The sequence below is a fragment of the Callorhinchus milii genome, unplaced genomic scaffold, assembly GCF_018977255.1.
Source record: "Callorhinchus milii isolate IMCB2004 unplaced genomic scaffold, IMCB_Cmil_1.0 Scaffold34, whole genome shotgun sequence".
NCBI classification, from domain to species: Eukaryota; Metazoa; Chordata; class Chondrichthyes; order Chimaeriformes; family Callorhinchidae; genus Callorhinchus; species Callorhinchus milii.
In genome coordinates, this window is record NW_024704775.1 from 182614 (window position 1) to 203086 (window position 20473).

General features: G+C 43.5%; 2 protein-coding genes across 2 annotated transcripts in view; one reads left to right on the top strand and one right to left on the bottom strand.

The window, feature by feature from the left end:
* LOC121851394 (catenin alpha-2-like) overlaps nt 1-20473 on the bottom strand; it is a gene marked incomplete at its 3' end in the record, with an annotated part of 409914 nt that overhangs the window by 115974 nt on the left and 273467 nt on the right. The gene's annotated exons all lie outside the window — the stretch shown is intronic.
* lrrtm1 (leucine rich repeat transmembrane neuronal 1) lies at nt 8283-10426 on the top strand. Its single transcript, XM_007911259.2, has one exon. It carries the CDS (start codon nt 8454-8456, stop codon nt 10050-10052), a length of 1599 nt encoding a protein of 532 aa, XP_007909450.1. The 5' UTR covers nt 8283-8453; the 3' UTR covers nt 10053-10426.

Here is a 20473-nt window from a genome sequence, read left to right on the forward strand (position 1 = left end):
ACTATATGAGTTCAAAGTAGGGCTTGAACCCACAATCTTCTGACGTAGAGATGAGAGCCAGTGCTAATTGAGCCAGCAGCCTGCCACAATAATCCCATTTAAGCAATCTGAGATGCTTGAGGGGGGGTTATATAAATGCAAGTTGTTGTAATCAAAAAAAAAGCAAAAAAAAAAGCTTGTATTTAATGTAAATAATAACATACTAGATATGTGCTTGGAGGAATCAGGCTTGTCAGGGGCAGGAGTCCCAAAGCTGTTTCCGATCCACTAATGGGGAAGACAATAAAATTCTATATTCTTATTTCATCAAAGAAGTGTGAGGTCTCATAGTTCACCAAATAAGCCATGCATATACAATGCTGGGCAAGCTCCTCAACTCAGTCAATAGCAAAGGATGTGTGTTTTGCAGTTGGGCAGGAATACATTATGAACTTGTCAGTCTTGACTGTGTTCTCTGATGAAGCAGCAACTCGTTGTGTAGACTGTCGGCCTGCTGACTGTTACAGAAAGGGGACGCCAGAACGAATGATGGACGTCAATATCTGCTTTTATTCGTCAGGAACCAGTGGCTCAATCAGGGCTCTGAACCATCATTAACTTCTTGAGAACTGTTTTACCCTTATGCAAAAGGCATGCATACAACAACTTGGATTTACACAGCGCCTTCATGTCAGATATTGTCTTAGAGCTGCACACACACACATTTAAGATACATTATTAGAAACAAAAGGGACCCTTTAAGATTATGAGGGTTTATGACAGAGTAAATGGTTAAGATGATTGCCACTGGTGAATGAATCAGTAATGAAAGGGGTGGTAAATTTAAGATAATCGTAAAAAGAATTACAGAGGTGAGACAAACATTCTTTGCACAGGAGGTCTTGGATTAGCTCCACAAAGCGATCATCCCCATCCTCACTCGGTTCCCCATCCCTAAGCGGATCCCTAAGTGGGCCCCAGTCTCTTTCATGAATCCCACTCTAACACTGTGTGAAATTGGCTATTTCGCTCATAAAATACACAATCTAATCTACAATATATTCTGTGAAGCACTTTCTCGAGACAACTCAACGACATGATAAGACATTATATCAAAGCAAGGATTATATTTATTATTGACAGTCCAGCTTTCTGCCATTCTGCCTGATCTTTGGAACTCCATTCTGGATTCCCTCCTACTCCCTTCCCTCCCTCCCTCATGTCTTTTGAGGCACATCTCAACATGTTCAAGCTTTTGGTCATCTTTTCCTGCCCATTCAGCAATGTGAAGTGCTTTGAGATGTCCTGCCGACGAGAAAGTTGCCTTATAATTGTAAATTGCACAATATTGTGAAATTCTCTGCCAAAAAACATAGCTGAGGTAAATTCATTCGTTCTTTTGAAAATAACTTGGATAGGTTCTTGAAGAGAATATTAAAGTGTACGGAGAATGAAGGGATGATTGGATTAGATTGTCTCTAAACTAGAAATAAACCGACACAGACATAATGGGCCCAGTGGTCTGTTGCTGTGCTACAATATTTTTATGATTATATTATTACTTGTATGCTACATATGCTTTTATTTTATAAGATAAAGGAACAATAATTCTGTAATTATTAGGTAATGGAACCGAACTATGAAAATGACAGCATGGAGAATACAGCATTGCTGCCAAAGGAATAAGCTGGTAAGAGCTGGAAAGCTCCCCACAAGATAATCTGTTTAAATAAAACACACTGCACTGGGTAATTTTCTTTATTGGGTGAAGATGTTAAGTCTCTTAAACATCTTATTGGCATTCTGTGAAAATGAGGATTTAGAAGAGAAAATGATATTTTTCAACAGATCTTTATTCTGTCAAAATTACTTTCTGGCTCCCACTCAGAAGGTCATGTAGGGAGAACAATGAGCAAAGAGACGATACAAAAGTGTTAAATCGGATTCTTGCCTTGTAAGATGGTTGCTGAATTGTACCTAATACCTTGTTCCAGAGGAGAGGACAGGGTCTGGTTTAATTAAAGTAAGTAAAATTGATGCCCACTTGTCCAGCCTGAGGCTTGTGTTCGAGTTGTCTGAAAAATCAGGCTATATCATAAGGGTTCTGGTCAAGATATTATTTATCCAGTAACTGAGATTGCTTGGCGGTGGGGTGTTGGTAAATAGATGTAGGATTGTTATTGGCAACTTGGGCACTGCATGAAATGTAATGGAAATGGAATGCTATGCCTCTCCAACTTTATTGTTGCGAAATTTTAAAACTCAAAACAGAGAAGAAAAACTAGCAGCATAATCATCGACACTATTCGGAGTCCATGCACGTATAAATGTATAACTAGGATCCGAGGAACTGGAATAGAAAACACCATCTGGCCGGTCCCAAAGTAAACTAAAAAAAAATACAGTCTCACACTACTCTCTCATTCATACCTCAACTATAATTCCCTCTTGAACTCGCTGACACAATCTGCTTCCATTGCCTCACTAGATAGTCCATTCCGCATATTCACCGCTCTCTGGGCAAAACAATTAAATCTGAAACAGTTTTAATTCTATATGTGAACAAATGGGATTTGTTTTCTGTTAATTAGCCAGACTTGTATTGTAACAAACACACTGGTAAACGTATACACAAAGAACACTCTGCACAGTTAGCCTGTCTTAATATCCCTTTAACAATGGATAAGCCCATTTCCCAAAGGACTACAAGATAAAATGGTTCAATGCAAGGCACATTCCCCATCACATTAATCCATTTTAAACGTCAGATACTCTGTCTTCATTAACTCGATTCTTCCCATTCAATAGATTGAACATTTTAACCCTTCCCGTGTTTTTCCCAAAACTCTTCCATGTATTGGTCGTGTACAAGCATAATACAGCTGGTTCAGCCAGATTTGTGACAAACAGATTCTGCTGAAGTGGGGAATCTGTTGGATAAATTATTCAAATTTACACTTTAAGTGCTATGTAAATAATCCATGTCTGATCATGAAAGATGCTGGATTAACAAAGCAGGAACTGATAAATCATCATCTTATTAAAACAGGACAATTTAAAGACTCAAAATAGTCATGAGCTTGTGTGTAAAAAAAACTATAAGGGAAGGATTTTACCATCACTCGATCATTCCATAGATTAAATAGGTCAATGTTATCCTTATGAGCCTTTAGAGGCAATAATTTGTTCATTTTCTTTATACATACAGTATGTTAAACCATAAATGCATCTGAAGTACTGTACAGAATACAAAACCAAGTGGTTTGTGTTTGCCTCTACAACACCAACCATCTGCCTGTCTTCCCTATGTTTGTGCTCATTTCTGTTATACAAGGTGTGATTTTTATAGACCAAAACTACAACACAAAAACATACTTAACTGATCCTCCCCCTCGCTACACTGACCTTCAGAATGCATCAGGAACAGGTGAGGAGAAGACAAATGGTGCCTGCTACTGAACTGTGCATTAAACAGTCCTTTCAATAATCCTTTACAAGCTATTTTATGCATTTCAATTCAGACATAATTCACGATAATACTCTACTACTACATTAGCGCTGTCGTGATGAAACTCACACACAGAAATCCCTGCATTTTTCTTTTTTTTTGCCAATTATATTTCTTCTTAAAAAATACTTGCGACCAGCCAGATAGGCCTGCAATAATCTTTTATCATCCTGATATTAAATTTCTTCCCTCCTCCTATGCTGAGGTACCGACTCTTTGTAGGAAGAAGTGGCAGCCAGGCTTATTTATAGCAGTGCTGTCGCCTCTGAGAGGCACCTTCCTACCCCTACCCTTCCTGCCCTTCACCCCTCTTGATTCCAACCCCCAGCTCAGGTGCAACACCTGACTGTCCAGTGACTCCCGACATGAAAGACGCTATAGAAACGTAATTTGTTATTGTTGTTGAGTCAGAAGGGTGTGGGTTTAACCCCCATGTAGGGACTTTCAGTTCACAGTCTAGGAAAACACTCCAATACAGTGAAGGGGGTTTCTAGTGAACCCTGGCTAACAACCTGCACATAACATTGGTTATTCACTTCCTCACTGTTTGTGGGCATTGTGTCTGATTTTTCCCTCCCTAAGGCTAAATAGGGCATTAAGGCTAATTGTAACATCCCATCAACTCCCAGCGGAGGACAACTAACTCAGCAGTAACTGAGAATCAAACCTATGACCTTCTATGAACTACAGACAAGTTCTGCATATCTGTAGCATTACGCTGAGCTTGACATCATATTTTACTCAATAGGCCTTTGTGTATACATTCTTATACACAGTCTTCTGGGTACACAGGAATAACCTTTACAAGGAGGTTTGATATTAGCAGCTTGTTCAGACATTATCAAATGTTAGCTCAACTAATGAGAACTATCTTAAAAACAAATTAGAAAGTGTTGAACAAAGACCAAATAAATCCTGGTCAAAGGATGGAACATACAGACCAACATCAATCAAATGCCCTGAGGACTTATACAGTAAGGTTCTACAGTCAAGAATCTAGTCCAGGTGCACAAAATGGAATATAAAAATGCTACATTCAATCAAATTGTTACCAATTTATCAAAGTGCTTTTTTTGCAGACTATTGAATCATAGCACAATACAGAATAACGTTATTTGCACAATTCATTATCCACACAAATGTCATTCCGCTGCTTACCCCCCCATACTCTTTAATATTTTCTTTCAGGTTTTAAGCCAATTCTTGTTGAAATAATGTTGTATACTCTACCTCAACAGCCATTTGTGGTGAGGCATTCCAAGGTTGATTAACAATGTTTGAATATATTTGTTCTAACCTCCCCCTTTTTCTTCTAGTGATCATCTTCAGTGTATCCCCTCTTCCCGATCAATGAAAACAGTCTTTCTCTTGATTAATAATCAAATGCATTTGTGATATTGAAAACCATTTACAGGCGTGTATCATCTCCTTAAACCTCTCTGGAGCCTTTCAATGCCTGTGATGCCTACAATTGGTCACAATACTCCATGTAACGTAATCAATGTCTTATTTTCAGGAGTTTTATTCCCAGGTGGTTATTCAATAACACTTGTAATTCTTGTATTTGCAAAAGTGCTTTTCACATCCAGAGGACATTTCAAAGTGCTTCACAGGATTTACTGTAAAGTGTAGTGACTCTCACTTTGTAGATAAATTCAGCAGCGAATCTGTGCATAGCAATATTCCACAAAGAGTCATTAAGTGAATAAGCAATTTTATCGCAAAGACTGTTGGCCAGGACACTGGAAGAAATTCCCTTCACTTTCATGCAATACCACTGAATTTCAAATCTCCACCTAAACAGGCAGACAGGAACTCAGTTTAACCTCTCACTCGAAGCACAGCACCTCCAACAGTGCAGCGCTCGCTAGTATTGTACTGGAATGCCAGCCTAGACTACACAAGTCCCAACGTGGGGCTTGAACCCACAACCTTCTGACTCAAGAGGAGAGTGCTATTTAACTGAGCCAGGCTGACACCTTAATATACTGATCAGACTCTACCACCCTTTGATCTACTCTGCAGGCAGACCTGTCGCCTCAGGTGGACATTAAAGATTTCAAAACACTTTGAAAAAGAGAAGGGAGATTTTTCAATGCCCTGAATAATAATCCTCTTGATTAATTGCTCATTCATCTCATGGCTGCATGTGGCAACATGCTGTATGCATACTCCGTTTGACAATAATTACTGAAAATAACTCAGATTCTTTGAGGTATAAAACGTTATAAAAATGCAAGTTGTTTCTTTAAAGCTCTTAATACTGAATGCTAATATGATGTGTATGTCTGTGTGCGCATGTGTGAGTGGATGTGAACAAGTGAGTGTCTGAGTGGGTGTGTGAGTGAGTGAATGTGTGTGTGGTGAGAAATTGACATATGACAAGTCGCTCTATCAGGAAACGGGAAACAATACTGAGAAACATTTCTTTTTCCAAGTAATTTATTAGCCACATATGTTTTTTTAAAAGACAGGTTCTGAAATGTAGGGGTTTTCCAATATGAAAAAGGTCAGAGCTGTGCAGATCAACATTTTCCGCTCTTTTCTTGGCGTCTGATTATCCAAGTGTGAATCACACCAAATGACTGAAAGGCAGCGTGGATCGAGATGAGATTTCCCTCTCTTTTCAAATTAAAAAAAGAACATTAGTGATGACAGCGAGAGCGGCGTATCATCATCGTAAAGGCAAGAATAAAGAGGCATGTTACACCTACCGGGCAGTCAGCTCTCACTGTTTCCCAAAAAAAAAATTCAACAGAATTTATTCACCAGTTATTTGAGAAAACCATATCACAAGGCAGATTTTTTTTAAAAAAGATTTGAGCTCACTACAGTTGACGCAGACATGGTTTGAGTGAAAATTTGAAAGAGTGAATTATTTTAACATGTACCAAAGGCAGGTGAAAGATTACTTGTGTGGGGAGAATGGACACATTGCTGTTTAACCCTTTATGCAATCTTCCCCACTGGCCCCACCCATTGCTTTGACTCATCCTTCCATTCCTTTAAAACTTGATTATGTTCATTGGATCCTTTCTCCTTGAGCTGTGGAAGGCATGTTGCAAAACATGCAAGAGTTTATGGCTTGATATTGTGTTATAAACTGAATCCTTGCGACTGTTCTAATAGGAATGCAATCAAACCCCATCAGAAAGCTCTCCGAGGTACTGTAATAGATTTGGTTTAGAACTCCCTCATTAACAGAGAAATAATGTAAAGCGCCTCACTTTAAAGCACTGAGTGGAGCACTTTTTTTTTAATATGCCTCTGGGAGATGCCATCGTGAGAATGCGGGGTAAGAAAGGGAGTGGCTGCTGTAGATATAACCTATTTATGTGATGTGTGTGTTCACTTGCTGCAACATTTTTTGTCGATCGGGTCCAAGGGGACCATCGTGTGTGCAAGAAAAAAGGCAGGCGAGGTGGGGTTTAACTGTGTGTGTGTGGGGGGGGGGGGGGGGGGACTTGCAGCCCGCTGTCAGAAAGGAATGGCCTAGAAAGAGTTAATCCGAGCTTTCAGATGGTAATGATGCCTCAAACTCCTGAAAAAGAAGTAAACAGTGTGCATCATTTAAGAGTGCAGGCCACATCTGCACTGCACTTTGCATAACACCTCCTTACTTTGTGCAGCATGTTGCATTCAGGAATCCCAAGTCACGCATATCTCGTCTGCCCGGATGGATATGTTGGGGTTTTTTTTTACACACACGCACACTTACTTCGCTACAAACAGTAACCACATTGCCTTTAACTAATAAACGGGTTTCGTTTCTAAGAAGCGCCGGTGCTTTTTCTTGAGAGAGAGAGAGAGAGAGAAAAAAAAACATGTTAAGCCATTCGCTGCTTCATTAAAGCCCTGCTTTGCGCCCACCCCTTTCAATCTGCCCATGTTTGACATACCACTGGGAAGTCTGAACGATCATGAGTGGCTTACGACATTCTGTCAACACTCAGCACGTCTGCTTTGCTCTCGCAGTGCAGTGCAGTGCTGTGTGGAGGGAGGGAGGGAGGGAGGGGGAGAGGGAGGGAGGGGGAGGCTCGGCGATCCATCTCGCTCTGAGCATCACCTAACAAGGGGAAGTGAACCAGCAGCTGCTGCTCGGTGCCTGGTCCAGCGGATGAGTCATTAGCTGTCTCCATTGATTAAAGGCCACACTGGTCAGTGGTCATCGCCAACGACGGACGGTAATTCGGTCTGACAGAGCGAACGGATCGTTAAGCAGAAAAAAAAAAGAAGAAGAGTTGGGAGCTTTCCTGGGCGACAGACAGACAGACCAGACGGACACACCGACGGAGGCACTTTGCTGCGGGAGGAGTGAGCAAAGGCAGAGAAGAAAACAACTTCACAGTTAAGTGCAAGTCGACAGCCCCAGTCTCGGAGTGGTCTGTGCTCCTGTGCCAGTGTGAGGGGGGGATCGAGCACCGGCTATAAACCGGTGGGAAGGAACCCGGACCGGATTCAGCCACAGCGGCTCCTTTTACAGCCTTTACAGCGGCACTAAGTCCGACCGCTCGGACGTGCGTTAGTTAGTTGCGCGGAGTGTGTGTGTGTGTGGTGTGTCCCTGTGCGGGAGAGGAAGGGTAAGAGCATTTTCGTTTGACTTCTTTCTTTCTTCCTTTCAAGCAATTTCTCGCCACCACCACCGGCGGCGGCGGCTGCGATGCCGCGATCACTCGCTGTTTAATTTTGTTCTGTTTCAACGCCCTCCCGTCCCCCCCACACCCCCCAACCCCAACCCCCAACCCCCCCACACCCCCTCCCCGCGACCCCGCGCCGGTGGATGAACCCCGGCGGCAAAGGAAGGGAGGGAGGGAGGGAGAGCGAGAGAGCTTCCCGCCGGACATGGGGCCGGACGGTCAGTCGGTTGTGAGTTGAAGGCAACGATGAGGTGAAAAAAAAAAAAAAGTTTTATCGACTTGAGTGAGAAGAATTGAAAGCGAACGCGGAGCGGGTGTCCCTGTGGCTGATGGATTTCCTGCTGTTGGCTGTCGGTCTGCACTGGCTGCTCAGGAAGCCCTCGGTGTGGGTGGGGTGCGGGCTGGGGCTGCTGGTGGAGGTGCTGCCGGCCGCCCGCAGCCTGTGCGCCAGTCAGTGCCGCTGCGATGGCAAACTCCTGTACTGCGAGTCGCAGAGTCTCACCCAAATGCCGCGCAACCTGTCGGCCCTGATGGGGCTGTCCCTCCGCTACAACAGCCTGTCGGAGCTGCACGGCGCGCAGTTCTCGGGCCTGGTGCAGCTCACGTGGCTGTACCTGGACCACAACCACATCTACTCGGTGGAGGGCAGCGCCTTCCGGGGGCTCCGCAGACTGAAAGAGCTCGTCCTCAGCTCCAACAAAATCACCCATTTGCCCAACACCACCTTCAGGCCTATGCCCAACCTGCGCCACGTGCAGCTGTCCTACAACAACCTGCAGGCTCTGGAGCCCGACCTGTTCCACGGGCTGCGCAAGCTTCAGACCTTACACCTGAGGTCCAACGCCCTCCAGTCTATCCCAGTCCGGATCTTCCAGGATTGCCGGAGTATGGAGTTTCTTGACGTGGGATATAATCAGCTGAAAAGCCTCGCACGAAACGCCTTCGCCGGGCTGTTGAAGCTGACCGAGCTGCACCTGGAGCACAACGATTTGGTGAAAGTGAACTTCGCTCATTTCCCCAGACTGCTGTCCCTGCAAACCCTCCACATGCAGTGGAACAAGGTCCAGATCGTGGTGAATTCCCTGGAGTGGACTTGGAACCATTTGGAAAGACTGGACCTGTCCGGGAATGAGATCGAGTACGTGGAGCCTCATGCTTTCCGAGCCGTGCCTAACCTTAAGATGCTTCAGTTGGATTCGAACCGGCTGTCGAGCATCGACCAGACCATCCTGGACTCCTGGTCATCCCTGACCAGCATCAGCCTCTCGGGGAACAGTTGGGAATGCAGTCGGAATATCTGTGCGTTGGCCACCTGGCTGAGCAGTTTCCAGGGGCAGCACGAGAGCAGCCTGCTGTGTGCCAGCCCCGAGCACACCCAGGGGGAGGATGTTCTCGATGCCGTTCACGGCTTTCACATATGCGACGACCTGGACACGAGCACTCCGGCCACCGCGGGGACCACCGCAGCCACAGCCACAGCCGCACAGCGCAGCGTGACGGCCGCCGGAGAGGCTCTCAGCTCCGCCGCGTACAACACGGGGGATACAACGGGAGTCGAACCCACCGCCCCAGTCACAGTCACGGTGACGAGCGAGGAGGGTTCGCCAGAGCCACGGGAAAACACCATCCAGGTTCACAAAGTGATCACCGGGACCATGGCGCTGCTTTTTTCCTTTCTGATAGTGGTGCTGGTGCTCTACGTGTCCTGGAAGTGCTTTCCCGCGGGCCTGAGACACTTGAGGCAATGCTTCGTGACACAGCGCCGCAAGCAGAAACAACAACAAACTATGCATCAAATGGCTGCCATGTCCACACAGGAATACTACGTCGACTACAAACCCAATCATATTGAAGGGGCGCTTGTGATCATTAACGATTACGGATCCTGTTCGTGTCACCAGCAGCCGTCCAGGGAGTGCGAGGTGTGACTTTCCTTTGGGGCCGCACCACAGCACCGAATGGACTGCAGCCACTGAGACTCTCAACGGAAAGGCACCACTTTCCACGAGTGACTATGAGTGAACGCCACTGTTGCGGTTCCAAGAACCTCTGCACTGGAGTGGGGGGTTTTGGGGCTCGTTCAGAATCAAACCTTTTAAGCTTCAGTGCATCTTTAAAACCCTTTCAAACCGTTCTCCGTCCGATTGTCATTTGAAGTTTATAAAAAGGAAGAAAATGTATATGTAACTCTTCTCCGCAGTTTCTTATGATATTACTCCATCTGTAAGATCTGACAATAAGAGGGAGTTCAAGGTCCATCAATGATGTAAGTTAATCGGTTTTGTAAACTACCCTGATTTAAAATAAATATTTTAAAAAATATATTATTTGTACCATCCGACTCCACAGTAATAGCAAATGGGTATTTTTTTTTGTTTAGAAAGCAACACAAACAGAAAGGCTTCAGGGGAGGAAAAATACAAATTTCCTGTCATTTTCCTTTTGGATTATTTTCAATTTTGTTGCAGTGATTAACTCTTACACTGTACCTTTGAGTATTAATGTTGGCACTCACATAAACCTCTGCATTCCCTGCAGGGTGAATATAGTACCATTGACTGTCATTTCCCAAGCTTATACCATTTTTATGTTGGTTAATAATTAACAGAAAGCTCTGGTATTATTTCTGAGAATGGAACACACATTAGTTTATTAGTTTATTCACGTTTAGGTTTCTCAATTTAAAAAAAAAAACTGCCTAAACTGCTTTCTGCAGCAGCGTCTTACCTAACACGGCTGTTTTATCATTAATTCTATAAAATGCATCTCCGCCACATGTAGCACACTGCAAATTAAAACTGAGATACCTGTCCAAGGTATCTGCTGGAGAAGTAAGAGCTTTACATTTGAGGCTGTTGAGGAAAAAATGGTTGGAAGCTATTTTCATCTAAGCCAGGAGAGTTCATTGCCAAAGCACACAGAATACAAAATGATATAAATATATACGTGCTGAAAGTATTCTTCACATCAAGTTTAAATCATTGGCTATATCTAAAGCAAATCTTTTTATTGTTGCATGAATTTTTCTTCTAAATGCTTTTTTTCAATCAGTCCTTTGTCATTTTAATTTGTCCCTTAAACCTTTCAAGGGTCAGAATTCTATGCAACTTCAAAATGGTTATACATTGGGAGGTGAAAGGTTAAGATATGGGTGTATTTACTGCGTTTGTCTCTCTTACTTCACATTGCTCCACGCTCTCCTATTTCCTTTCGATTCTTCAATACCCATCCTTTATTTTAATTTGCATTCTTTATCCTCAAACTACTATGCTATTCCATTGAAATCCCCTCTTCCGAGCGGGTAACCTGCAGCCATTCTTGGCTTCAGTTTTCATCGACTCCAAGACCTAAACACATCTGATTCTGGGAGCCAATCTCCTCTTGCTTTTGAAGCTGAGGCCATTCAGAGAGCTGGTGTTAATCTCCTCAACACCTATCCACATTGAGACGTCAATTACATTCTTAGCTCCAGTCACTGTAGTGAAATGGCAGGCAACTCACAGGAAAGTGTTTTTGTGCCAAACGGGAAATGGAATTTACTTCAAAATGGCTGCAAATTTAATTTCCAGCCAAAATTGGTGCATTCGTGGTGCCACCCTGCAAAGTGTTTAACATTCAGAATTCCCCTATTGAACCAATGTGCATTTTGCTCCAGTTGTGATTATTTCTTCTTGCAATTTTCCCTCTAACTCCCACGTTTTGTTTCTTGAATATAAGTTGAACTAAATCTCTATGTACTCATATTAATTGTGTTCATGCTTGCCCTTTCCCCCCAGTATCCATGTATCTTAATGTAGTTATCATCCCTTCACTTCCTCAGCCATCACCCCATGTTCTTTTAGCACCTAACCCTACCTGTCTTGTTGCACTGCATGAGCTGTGGTGCTACCAGCTGTTGATTTTCTGGTGGATTTCTTTCCAAACTAATCATTTAAACAGGAATATTGAATAAAACCATTGTGATAGTGTTGAACAGGAAGAGAGGTTGAATTTTTTCAATCCTAGAATTTAACTCAATATTATCGAATAGATCGGGCTAAATAAAGTCATTAAAAGAGCTATCTATAAAAATCACAATATCAGCACCTACTGGCGATTGTTGGCAAGGAGAGCATTCAGTCACTCAAATGTTATTTTCAGAGCTACCCTTTGGTAAATTATTTCCTCTCCGCTTTCTGTGCCAGCAATTAGCATCTGTATTTCACTGTCTGTCAATCACAAGTTCTGAAATGCAGCACAATGCAAATGCAGACAGAGAATGATAAAAAGGGGAATTAATTCACAAGTCAGATACTCCAATGACCAAACCTAAGTTTCCTGGGTTCTCAAATGCTTTGGAAGAGTTTGTCAGCTCTTAAATGTACATTGCATTTTCTTCCAGAAAAGGACATTTACACTGTATTTCCCTCCAGAGTGGTCTGAACCTCTGATTCAAATCCTTGGTGCTGCAGAGTCGAAGCACAAGATGTTTGCAACAGCAGAGGGAAGCTGCGATGGCAAGAATGATAACAGGCATTTAAAAAATCATTTTGTGTGGCAACCAGTAACATGTAAACAGAGTCCCTGCAGAGGCCTGTTAAGCTAATGAATTATTAGCACCGTATTACAGAAATTTATTTTCTCAGGACATTTTTGCCGACACGAGAGCTAGGATGTATTAAAAATTACTTTACAGAACGAAGAAATAAGTTCAGCGAGTATTGTTTTATCCTCGCTGTCTGCCTTGGACAAATTGCGAGCACAAAAGATGAGGGCAAATATTATTATGATTTGTTGCTATAAGTCTGAAGACTACTTGTGGCAGAACCAGTACCAAAAAACATTGATTAGACACAGAAATGCAGCTAGGTAAGGAGGTCGCAGAGTTAGTGGGGAGCAAGGCCATGGAGGGCTTTGAAGGTGAGGATCAGGATCTTTGTCCAATTGGCTGATGCGTTTCACCCACAAAATATAAAGTCGATCCACTTTACAATATATTCTGTGAAGCGCTTTGCGACATCTCAACTACATGATAAGGCACTATATCAAATGCAAAGATTATTATCCTAAAAGAGTTCTTCTTCACATCTATCTTGTCATCCAACAACCTTGAATCATTTAATTGGCAGTAACTTGGCTAGTTTCCAATATTTGTGAGGCCTTTTATTATTGGTTAGATAAGTGAGGCAGAATGAGAAAGTGATTTTGGAAGAGAATTCTGGAGGTCAGGAGTGCAGTGACTGAAGCCTATGATGGGTAAAAGGAAGGGAATGGAAAACAAGCTGCAAGAGAGTTAGAAAGCACTTTGGGATGTCAAGAAGACGTGAAAAGCGCTATATCAAATGCAAGGATTATTATTATTAAAGCTAGAGTGCAGGCTGGAACGTGGGACTGGACAATGCAGAGAGTACAATATGCCCATAGAAGGATTGAAAATGACGATCTTGAAAATAATGTAATGAAGTGCAGAGAATGAGAGGAGTTTGGCCTAGATGGGATATGAAAACCTTTTGCGAAACAGGACACGTGTCTCGGAATTCTGGATCGTTTTGATGTATGGAGTTGGAAAATCCCCTGAATTCTGACCTCAAGGTGGTAAAGGTTTAGATAAAGGTATTAGTGACAAAGGAGTGTGAGCAATCAAAGTTCCAGCGGTGGAAGATGATGAGACTGGTGGTAGAAACTCAGTTAAGGTTTAATGGAATGGGGTCGCCATCCATATTTGGTAAGAAGCAGGATAATCTCAGGATTGACACTTAAGAATCGAGGGAAAGATTGGAACAAACATCTTCATGCAGAAGGATAATAGAATGTGGAATACTTGGCCACAAGTGGCTATTGTGGTTGTGACTATAACAACATTTAAAATGGAATTCACTAAATATTTAATGATTAATAATAATAATCCTTGCATTTGATACAGTGCTTTATCACGACTTTGAGAAGTCTCAAAGCACTTCACAGAATATACTGTAAAGTTAATTGACTATATTTTGTGAGTGAAACACGGTCCCATAAACAGTTGTGGATTGAGTGACCATATTATCATTGTTATTTATTTTAGTAAAGAAATTTTATTTATTAAAGGGATTATTACACCCAGACAAGTGTTCAGCCAATCGACTAACAACCGGGTTCCTACTTCCTGTTAGGTAAACAGAGGTGTGTGAAGTAAGAAAACTTGCCTAATGTTTCACCCTGCCCGGGAATCAAACCCAGATCCTCGTGCTTGCAAGGTGAGTGCTCTAACCACGAAGCTACAGGACTTGAGAGATCACTTGATTGGACCTTCACATGAGGTAGAGGAGAACAGAAGGGTATAAGAGGGAGTGAAGAGTGGGTGAAGACTTGTGTAGAGCATAAACACCAGCACAGACCGGTTCGGCTGCATAACCTGTTTCCATGCTGCAGAGTCTTTGTACATCTCTGATTAGGTTTGATGGTTACTGTAATGACTGTAATTGTATTATAATTTCTACGATTCCAGGTCAATCATTTCTGTACTTTTCAAATTCAGACTGTCTGTTCAAATAGTGGAAAAAGAGAAGCTTTTAAATTTCAATGGACAACACCCCATAAAGAAATAAAGAGCACAATCCAATCCATTATAAGATTGCTTCGAGCACTTTCAATGGTCCTCGAAAAGTGCAATGTAAATGTAAAATGTTCAGTTTATAATTTTGTCATTTACTTCCAGTAACAACAACTTGTATTCATATAGCTCCCCTCATGCATGGTAGAATCTCAGAGCACCTGACAGTGACAAAACATAACATGGGGCAAGGGGAGGTGTCCATAGCCACAGTGGAAGAGGAAAGGTGCGATCTGAAGATGGGGAAGGAGGGGGTGACATGGAGGGATTGAGAGAAAGTGTTCCAGAGTTTCAGGGCATAGTGGTTGAAAGCGCAGTCACCGATGGTGGACCACAGGGCACAAGGAACAAATGGGAGATTAAAGCTTGCCTTCAACCAGTTTGCCCCCACTGAATCAAGGTTATTTTTCCTCAATATAGCCAAGAACACATTCTCTGGAATCCGGCGGTATAACATTTTGACTCCAGGACTGCAGAATAACATGGCATTTCGCAAGACATCTTTTTTACTAGGGAAATGTCACTGCAGTGACTCAGTATGCAGACAGGAACAAGGTTAAATGTCACCGTAAATGCGAAGGGAAAAAACAAAGCTACGTTACAAGCTGAACTTCAATGCAACAAGCGCAGAGCATAGAGTTCAAAAGAGACTTGTTTTATGAACTGCCATCTTAGATTCCTGCCAAATTGCTCTTTGCTTAAAGCTATTGATGAGCTCCTGTTTTCGCCAAGCTAGTGACGAGGTAGTAATCTTGATGTAAGGCACTGTGTTTTAAAGAGCTCTGTAAATCGGAGCACATTACCAGCTTTACACATCTCTTCCACCTGTCTAAAAGGTTCTGAGATAGTGTCTCTGCTCAGCTCTAATTTACAATGAATGCCAGCTGAAACCAGTTCAGTGGATCAATAGCTCTTGCTTGTTCTAGTTGGAATGTTTTAGCAGGGTGCCGCAATCGCTTTCTTTTTCTATGGTGTATGAAGCCCTTTGCTGGATTTTCTCAGGCCTTCTCGTCCCTGGGATCATTGTTTCTCTTCCCCTGCTCCCCCGTGTCCTCCATTATCCTCTCTCCCTGAGATCGCATTCTTTCGATTCCAAATTGAGATAATAACTACAGCGAATACTGCTGCTTTTCTCACAGAGACTAGTTTTGACCCATGACCCAACCACATCCAAGTAGCAATAGTGCCACCCAGTGTCTTCCAATAATAACAGTTCCTACAGAGCAGTTTGTAAGTAAATGGCAGAAATAGATGTTTTTTTGTTTTTAAAATCAGACAGTTTTGCTTTATGCAACTATTTACCTGAAATATTCTGATGAACAAATTTAAAGTCGTAAGTGAAGTTTAGCATTTGCTGCCACACTATCACTCATATAACAGTGTACAACAGTGTAAAACAACTGCTCAGTCAAAAACAGATAGGTGGTTTTAAATCAGCGATGGTATCCTGGCAACTGAGTTGTTCCCATGGCAGTGCAGATGCTGCCCATAACAAAAGCTTCTTTCTCCTTGATGATCGTGGTCACATTAGCAGACCCTATTACCACTTACGTCATGCAAGGCATCTAGATGGTCTACACTAACTGTAAAAAAAAATGTGGTTCTGTGACTGCTAGCAACTTCAGGATGAGCCAGCGTCAGAACTGGAGCTGAATTGCCTGTGTGACATACAAATAAGGGCAGACCTGCAGTGCTGCTAAGCTGAACTACTGTTTGATACCAAGTCTTCCATTCTTCAGCGCTGGCATTTCACACTTTTAGTTCTCATTTCCTCCATCTTACTCATTTTTACTTAAAACATCTCCAAGGAGAGACATCTTGCAAGCACATCTCACCTCTCAACGGAGAATTAAAAATTGCTGAATGGGATTGAGAAATTAAACCCAGAATAAAACTGCAGTTAATTATAGTTACAATGCAGTGTTTGGGTTCATAAAATCCTATCCATTATAGTGAGGTATGATAGTGGATTTGCTTGCGTAAGGGCGCAAATGGCTCTTGTGCAGGGAGTGTGCACAACAAAAACAGCAACTTGCATTTATACAGTGCCCCTCATGCAGGGTTACGTTCCAGAGCCCTTGACAATGGCGAAGCATAACGCCGAGCTGGGGGGAGTTGGCCATAGGCACAATCAAGAGAAAGTTCTTCAGGCGTGACTTCAAGATGGGGAAGGATGGGGCAAGGTGGAGGGATTGAGGGAAAGAGTTGCAGTTTTGGAGCATTTTAAAGAAATTATTACATTCTTTTTAGACAATAGGGTCGATATCACCACTTTTTGGTCACCCTGTAGAAGACAAAATAGCCAACATCTGGACTGCGGGTCACTGCAACGTCACTTCCTGTTTTCTGAACATTCACAAAGTGAGGTTACATTTAGCTGGCTGTTCACTATTCAAAATTATAACCTGTGGTGTCCTCCAAATCTATGTTGAATTTTTAAAATAAAATCAATAATGCATTATTATAAGCAACATTAAGAATACTAAAAAAAGGACAGAAAGATAACAGACTCAGTTCTACACTTGCCTTTTAGAATTTGCAATGGGAGGGATCACTGGGACAAATGTACACCAGAACGTTTGGGTTCCCTCTTCGAACCCCTCCTGTCCGGTTTCCCCGCTGCCCACAGTACAGAGACTGCACTTGTGAAAGTCACAAATGACACCCTCTCTATCTGTGACCAGGGCTCCCTCTGCCTCCTTGTCCTCCTGGACCTCTCCACCGTGTTCGACACAGTCGATCACACCATCCTCCACCCCTTTCCTCCATCATCCACCTCAGTGGGACCGCATTCGCCTGTTTCGCATCCTACCTCACAAACCGCCAGCAGTACATCTCCTCCCGCTCTCACCCGGTCACTTGCGGGGTACCGCAAGGATCCATCCTTGGCCCCCTCCTCTTTCTGATCTACATGCTCCATCTTGGGGATATCATCCGCAGACATGGGATACACTTCCACATGTATGCAGATGACACCCAACTCCATTTATCCACCTCTCTTTGCGACCCCCAGTCTCCTGATGTTCTGTCAGCCTGCCTGTCAGACCTCAGGGCTGGATGAGCGCGAATTTCCTTCAGCCGAACTTAGACAGACGGAAGCCATACTCTTTGGCTCTCGTCAACGTCTAAAATCTCACGCTTCTCACCTCCTCCACCTACCTGACCTCCCCCTAAAACTCTCCGAACTCGTAAGCAACCTTGGCATCAGGTTCAACCCCCAATTATCCTTCCTCCCCCACATCCGGTCCCTCACCATCACCGCTTTCTTCCACCTCTGTTATATCGCCCGACTCCACCAATACCTCTCTCCGAAAGCCGCTGAAACCCTAGTCCATGCCTTTGTCACCACTCGGCCGGACTACTACAACACCCTCCTCGCCGGCCTCCCCTCCACTACCATCCATAAAATCCAGATTATCCAAAACTCTGCCGCCCGCATTCTCACCCGCACGAAACTCCGCTCCCCGATCACCCCAGTCCTTGCCAGACTGCATTGGCTGTCTGTCCCAGAGAGGATCAACTTCAAGATCCTCACCCTTGTCTTCAAATCCCTCCACCCCCTACCTCTCTGACCTCCTCGCTCCTCAAAACAGTGTCCATTGCCTTCGTTCCTCCGGGTCTGGCCTCCTCCTTGTCCCCTGAATCCACACTCTACCCTCGGCGGCCGTGCCTTCAGCCACTATGCCCCGAAGCTCTGAAACTCCCTTCCTCACCCCCTTCACCTTGCCCCCTCTCTTCCTATTTTCCGTTCTCTGTTGAAGACCTTTCTTTTCAACCGCGCCTTTGGTCATTTTTCTCCCCCTCCCCCTGACTCGGCCCCGGGATCCATTACTGTGAAGCACTCTGAGATGCCATCCACGTGGAGGGCGCTGTATAAATCTAAGTTGTTGTTGTTCCATATTGAGATCGGATTTCTCCTCCCCTAATGTTCTCTCATATACATTGTGTTTTATTATTGTTTGCCTGGTCTCCTTATCACTTTCCCAAAATATAATCGGCCAGCGATTGAAGGGGGTATATTCAGAACAAATCTGTGGAATCACTACTTCAGCGAGCAAGTAGTAAACCTATGGAACAGGCTCCCAAGGGAGACAGTGGAAGCAAAAATCTTGTTTCTTTCAAGAACAAATTAAATAGAGATCTGCTGAGAAATAATATCTCAGGATATAATATATAGTTTGGGACACTACATTATGCAAATTCTTATCTTCTTGTGACCTGACGATCTGGAAATTAACCCTTTTTAAGTGCGACCTAAATTTAATACCGCACCACATCCATAAAGCAATGCAGCTCCAACAGAGCAAACCAGTATTGAACTGGAGGATCAGCCTAAACTGGTTTCCTGCATTGTGTCATCATCACCCACATCAATCTTTGCTTTAAGCAGGTGCAGCAAAGCTGGAAGTGATGTAACGTTTCAAATAATACCTTATCATACCTCTGCGACCTCCTAACCCGCTACCAACCTGCCCGCTCCCTCCGCTCAGCGGGCTCTGACCTGCTTCATGTCCCCCGCCTTGCCCGCCCCACCATTGGTGGGCGGGCCTTCAACCACTCTGCTCCCACCCTCTGGAACTCCATCCCACAGTCCCTCTGCCTAGCCTGTTCCCTTGTCTCCTTCAAGACCCGTCTCAAGATTCTGCTCTTTGACCATGCCTTCAATCACCCTCAACCCTCCCCGATCCCAACCCCCAGCTCGGGTCCGAAACACTGATTGTCCAGTGCCTAGGGACCTCCTCCAGATGTGAAAGGCGGTAAATAAATTTTGTTGTTGTTTTCATGTTAGGAGGACATCTCAAAGTGCTTCCCAGGATCTCTATAAAGTGTAGTTGCTGCTTTTTTGTAGGCCAATGTTGCAGCCAATTTGCAGAAAGCATTGTCCCATTCACCAATGAAGTGAATAAATAGTTTTATATGGGGTTTGTTGTCCAGGAAACCAGAAAAAATTCCATTCCCATTTTGAATTGTGCCATTGGATCTTTAACCATCCACCTGAACAGGCAGATGTGACCTCGGATTATTGTCTCATGTGAACAAGGGCTCGAACAATGCAGCTCTTTCCTAGCACTACATTGGATTGTCATCGTAGACTGAGTTCAAAGAGCGGACTTGGGGCTTGAACCTACAGCCCTCTCTCAGAGACAAGAGTGTTCCTAACTGTGATAGGCTGATACGCAAATGTGACCTAATGAACCAGAAGTCAGCCATTGAAGCGCAAAATGCAGCCAGCATATGGGATTCAACCAGGCCAATCTTGTACCTGTACAATAAACTGGTGGAACCACATGGAAAGTGATTCCATGTATGAAAGAGTTTTAAGCCTATGAATATTAGGAGAAAGAATTTCTTTACACAGAGGAATACAATAGCTGGAAAGGGTGGTATCAGCCATGAGCTTGGGATTCATTTGAGAAACTATTTGATACTGTAATGGGAAACAGTAGACTGAGTATTCTGGAAGTAGGAGATCGAAAGGCCCAAAGGTCCATGTTCATGTTGTATGGAAATACAATACATTTTGTGTTAGTAGCACTCTCGCCTCTCGGACAGAACGTACACTCATAGTTTTGCATAACTATACAATTCGATACTGGGTTGCACTGTTGGAGTTGCTGCACTTTGTGGATGTGGCATTAAATTGAGGTCCCGACTGCCTGTTTTCAGGTGGATATTAACATCCCAAGCCATTATTCAAAAAGGAAGAGCCAACAATCCTCCAGAACAATTGGTTCTTCACCCAATGGTTGTTTGTGAGACCCTGTGATGCAAATGGCT

What these genes read in the sequence shown, in the direction of transcription:
- lrrtm1 (XM_007911259.2), top strand. Translation starts at nt 8,454, where the DNA reads ATGGATTTCCTGCTGTTGGCTGTCGGTCTGCACTGGCTGCTCAGGAAG.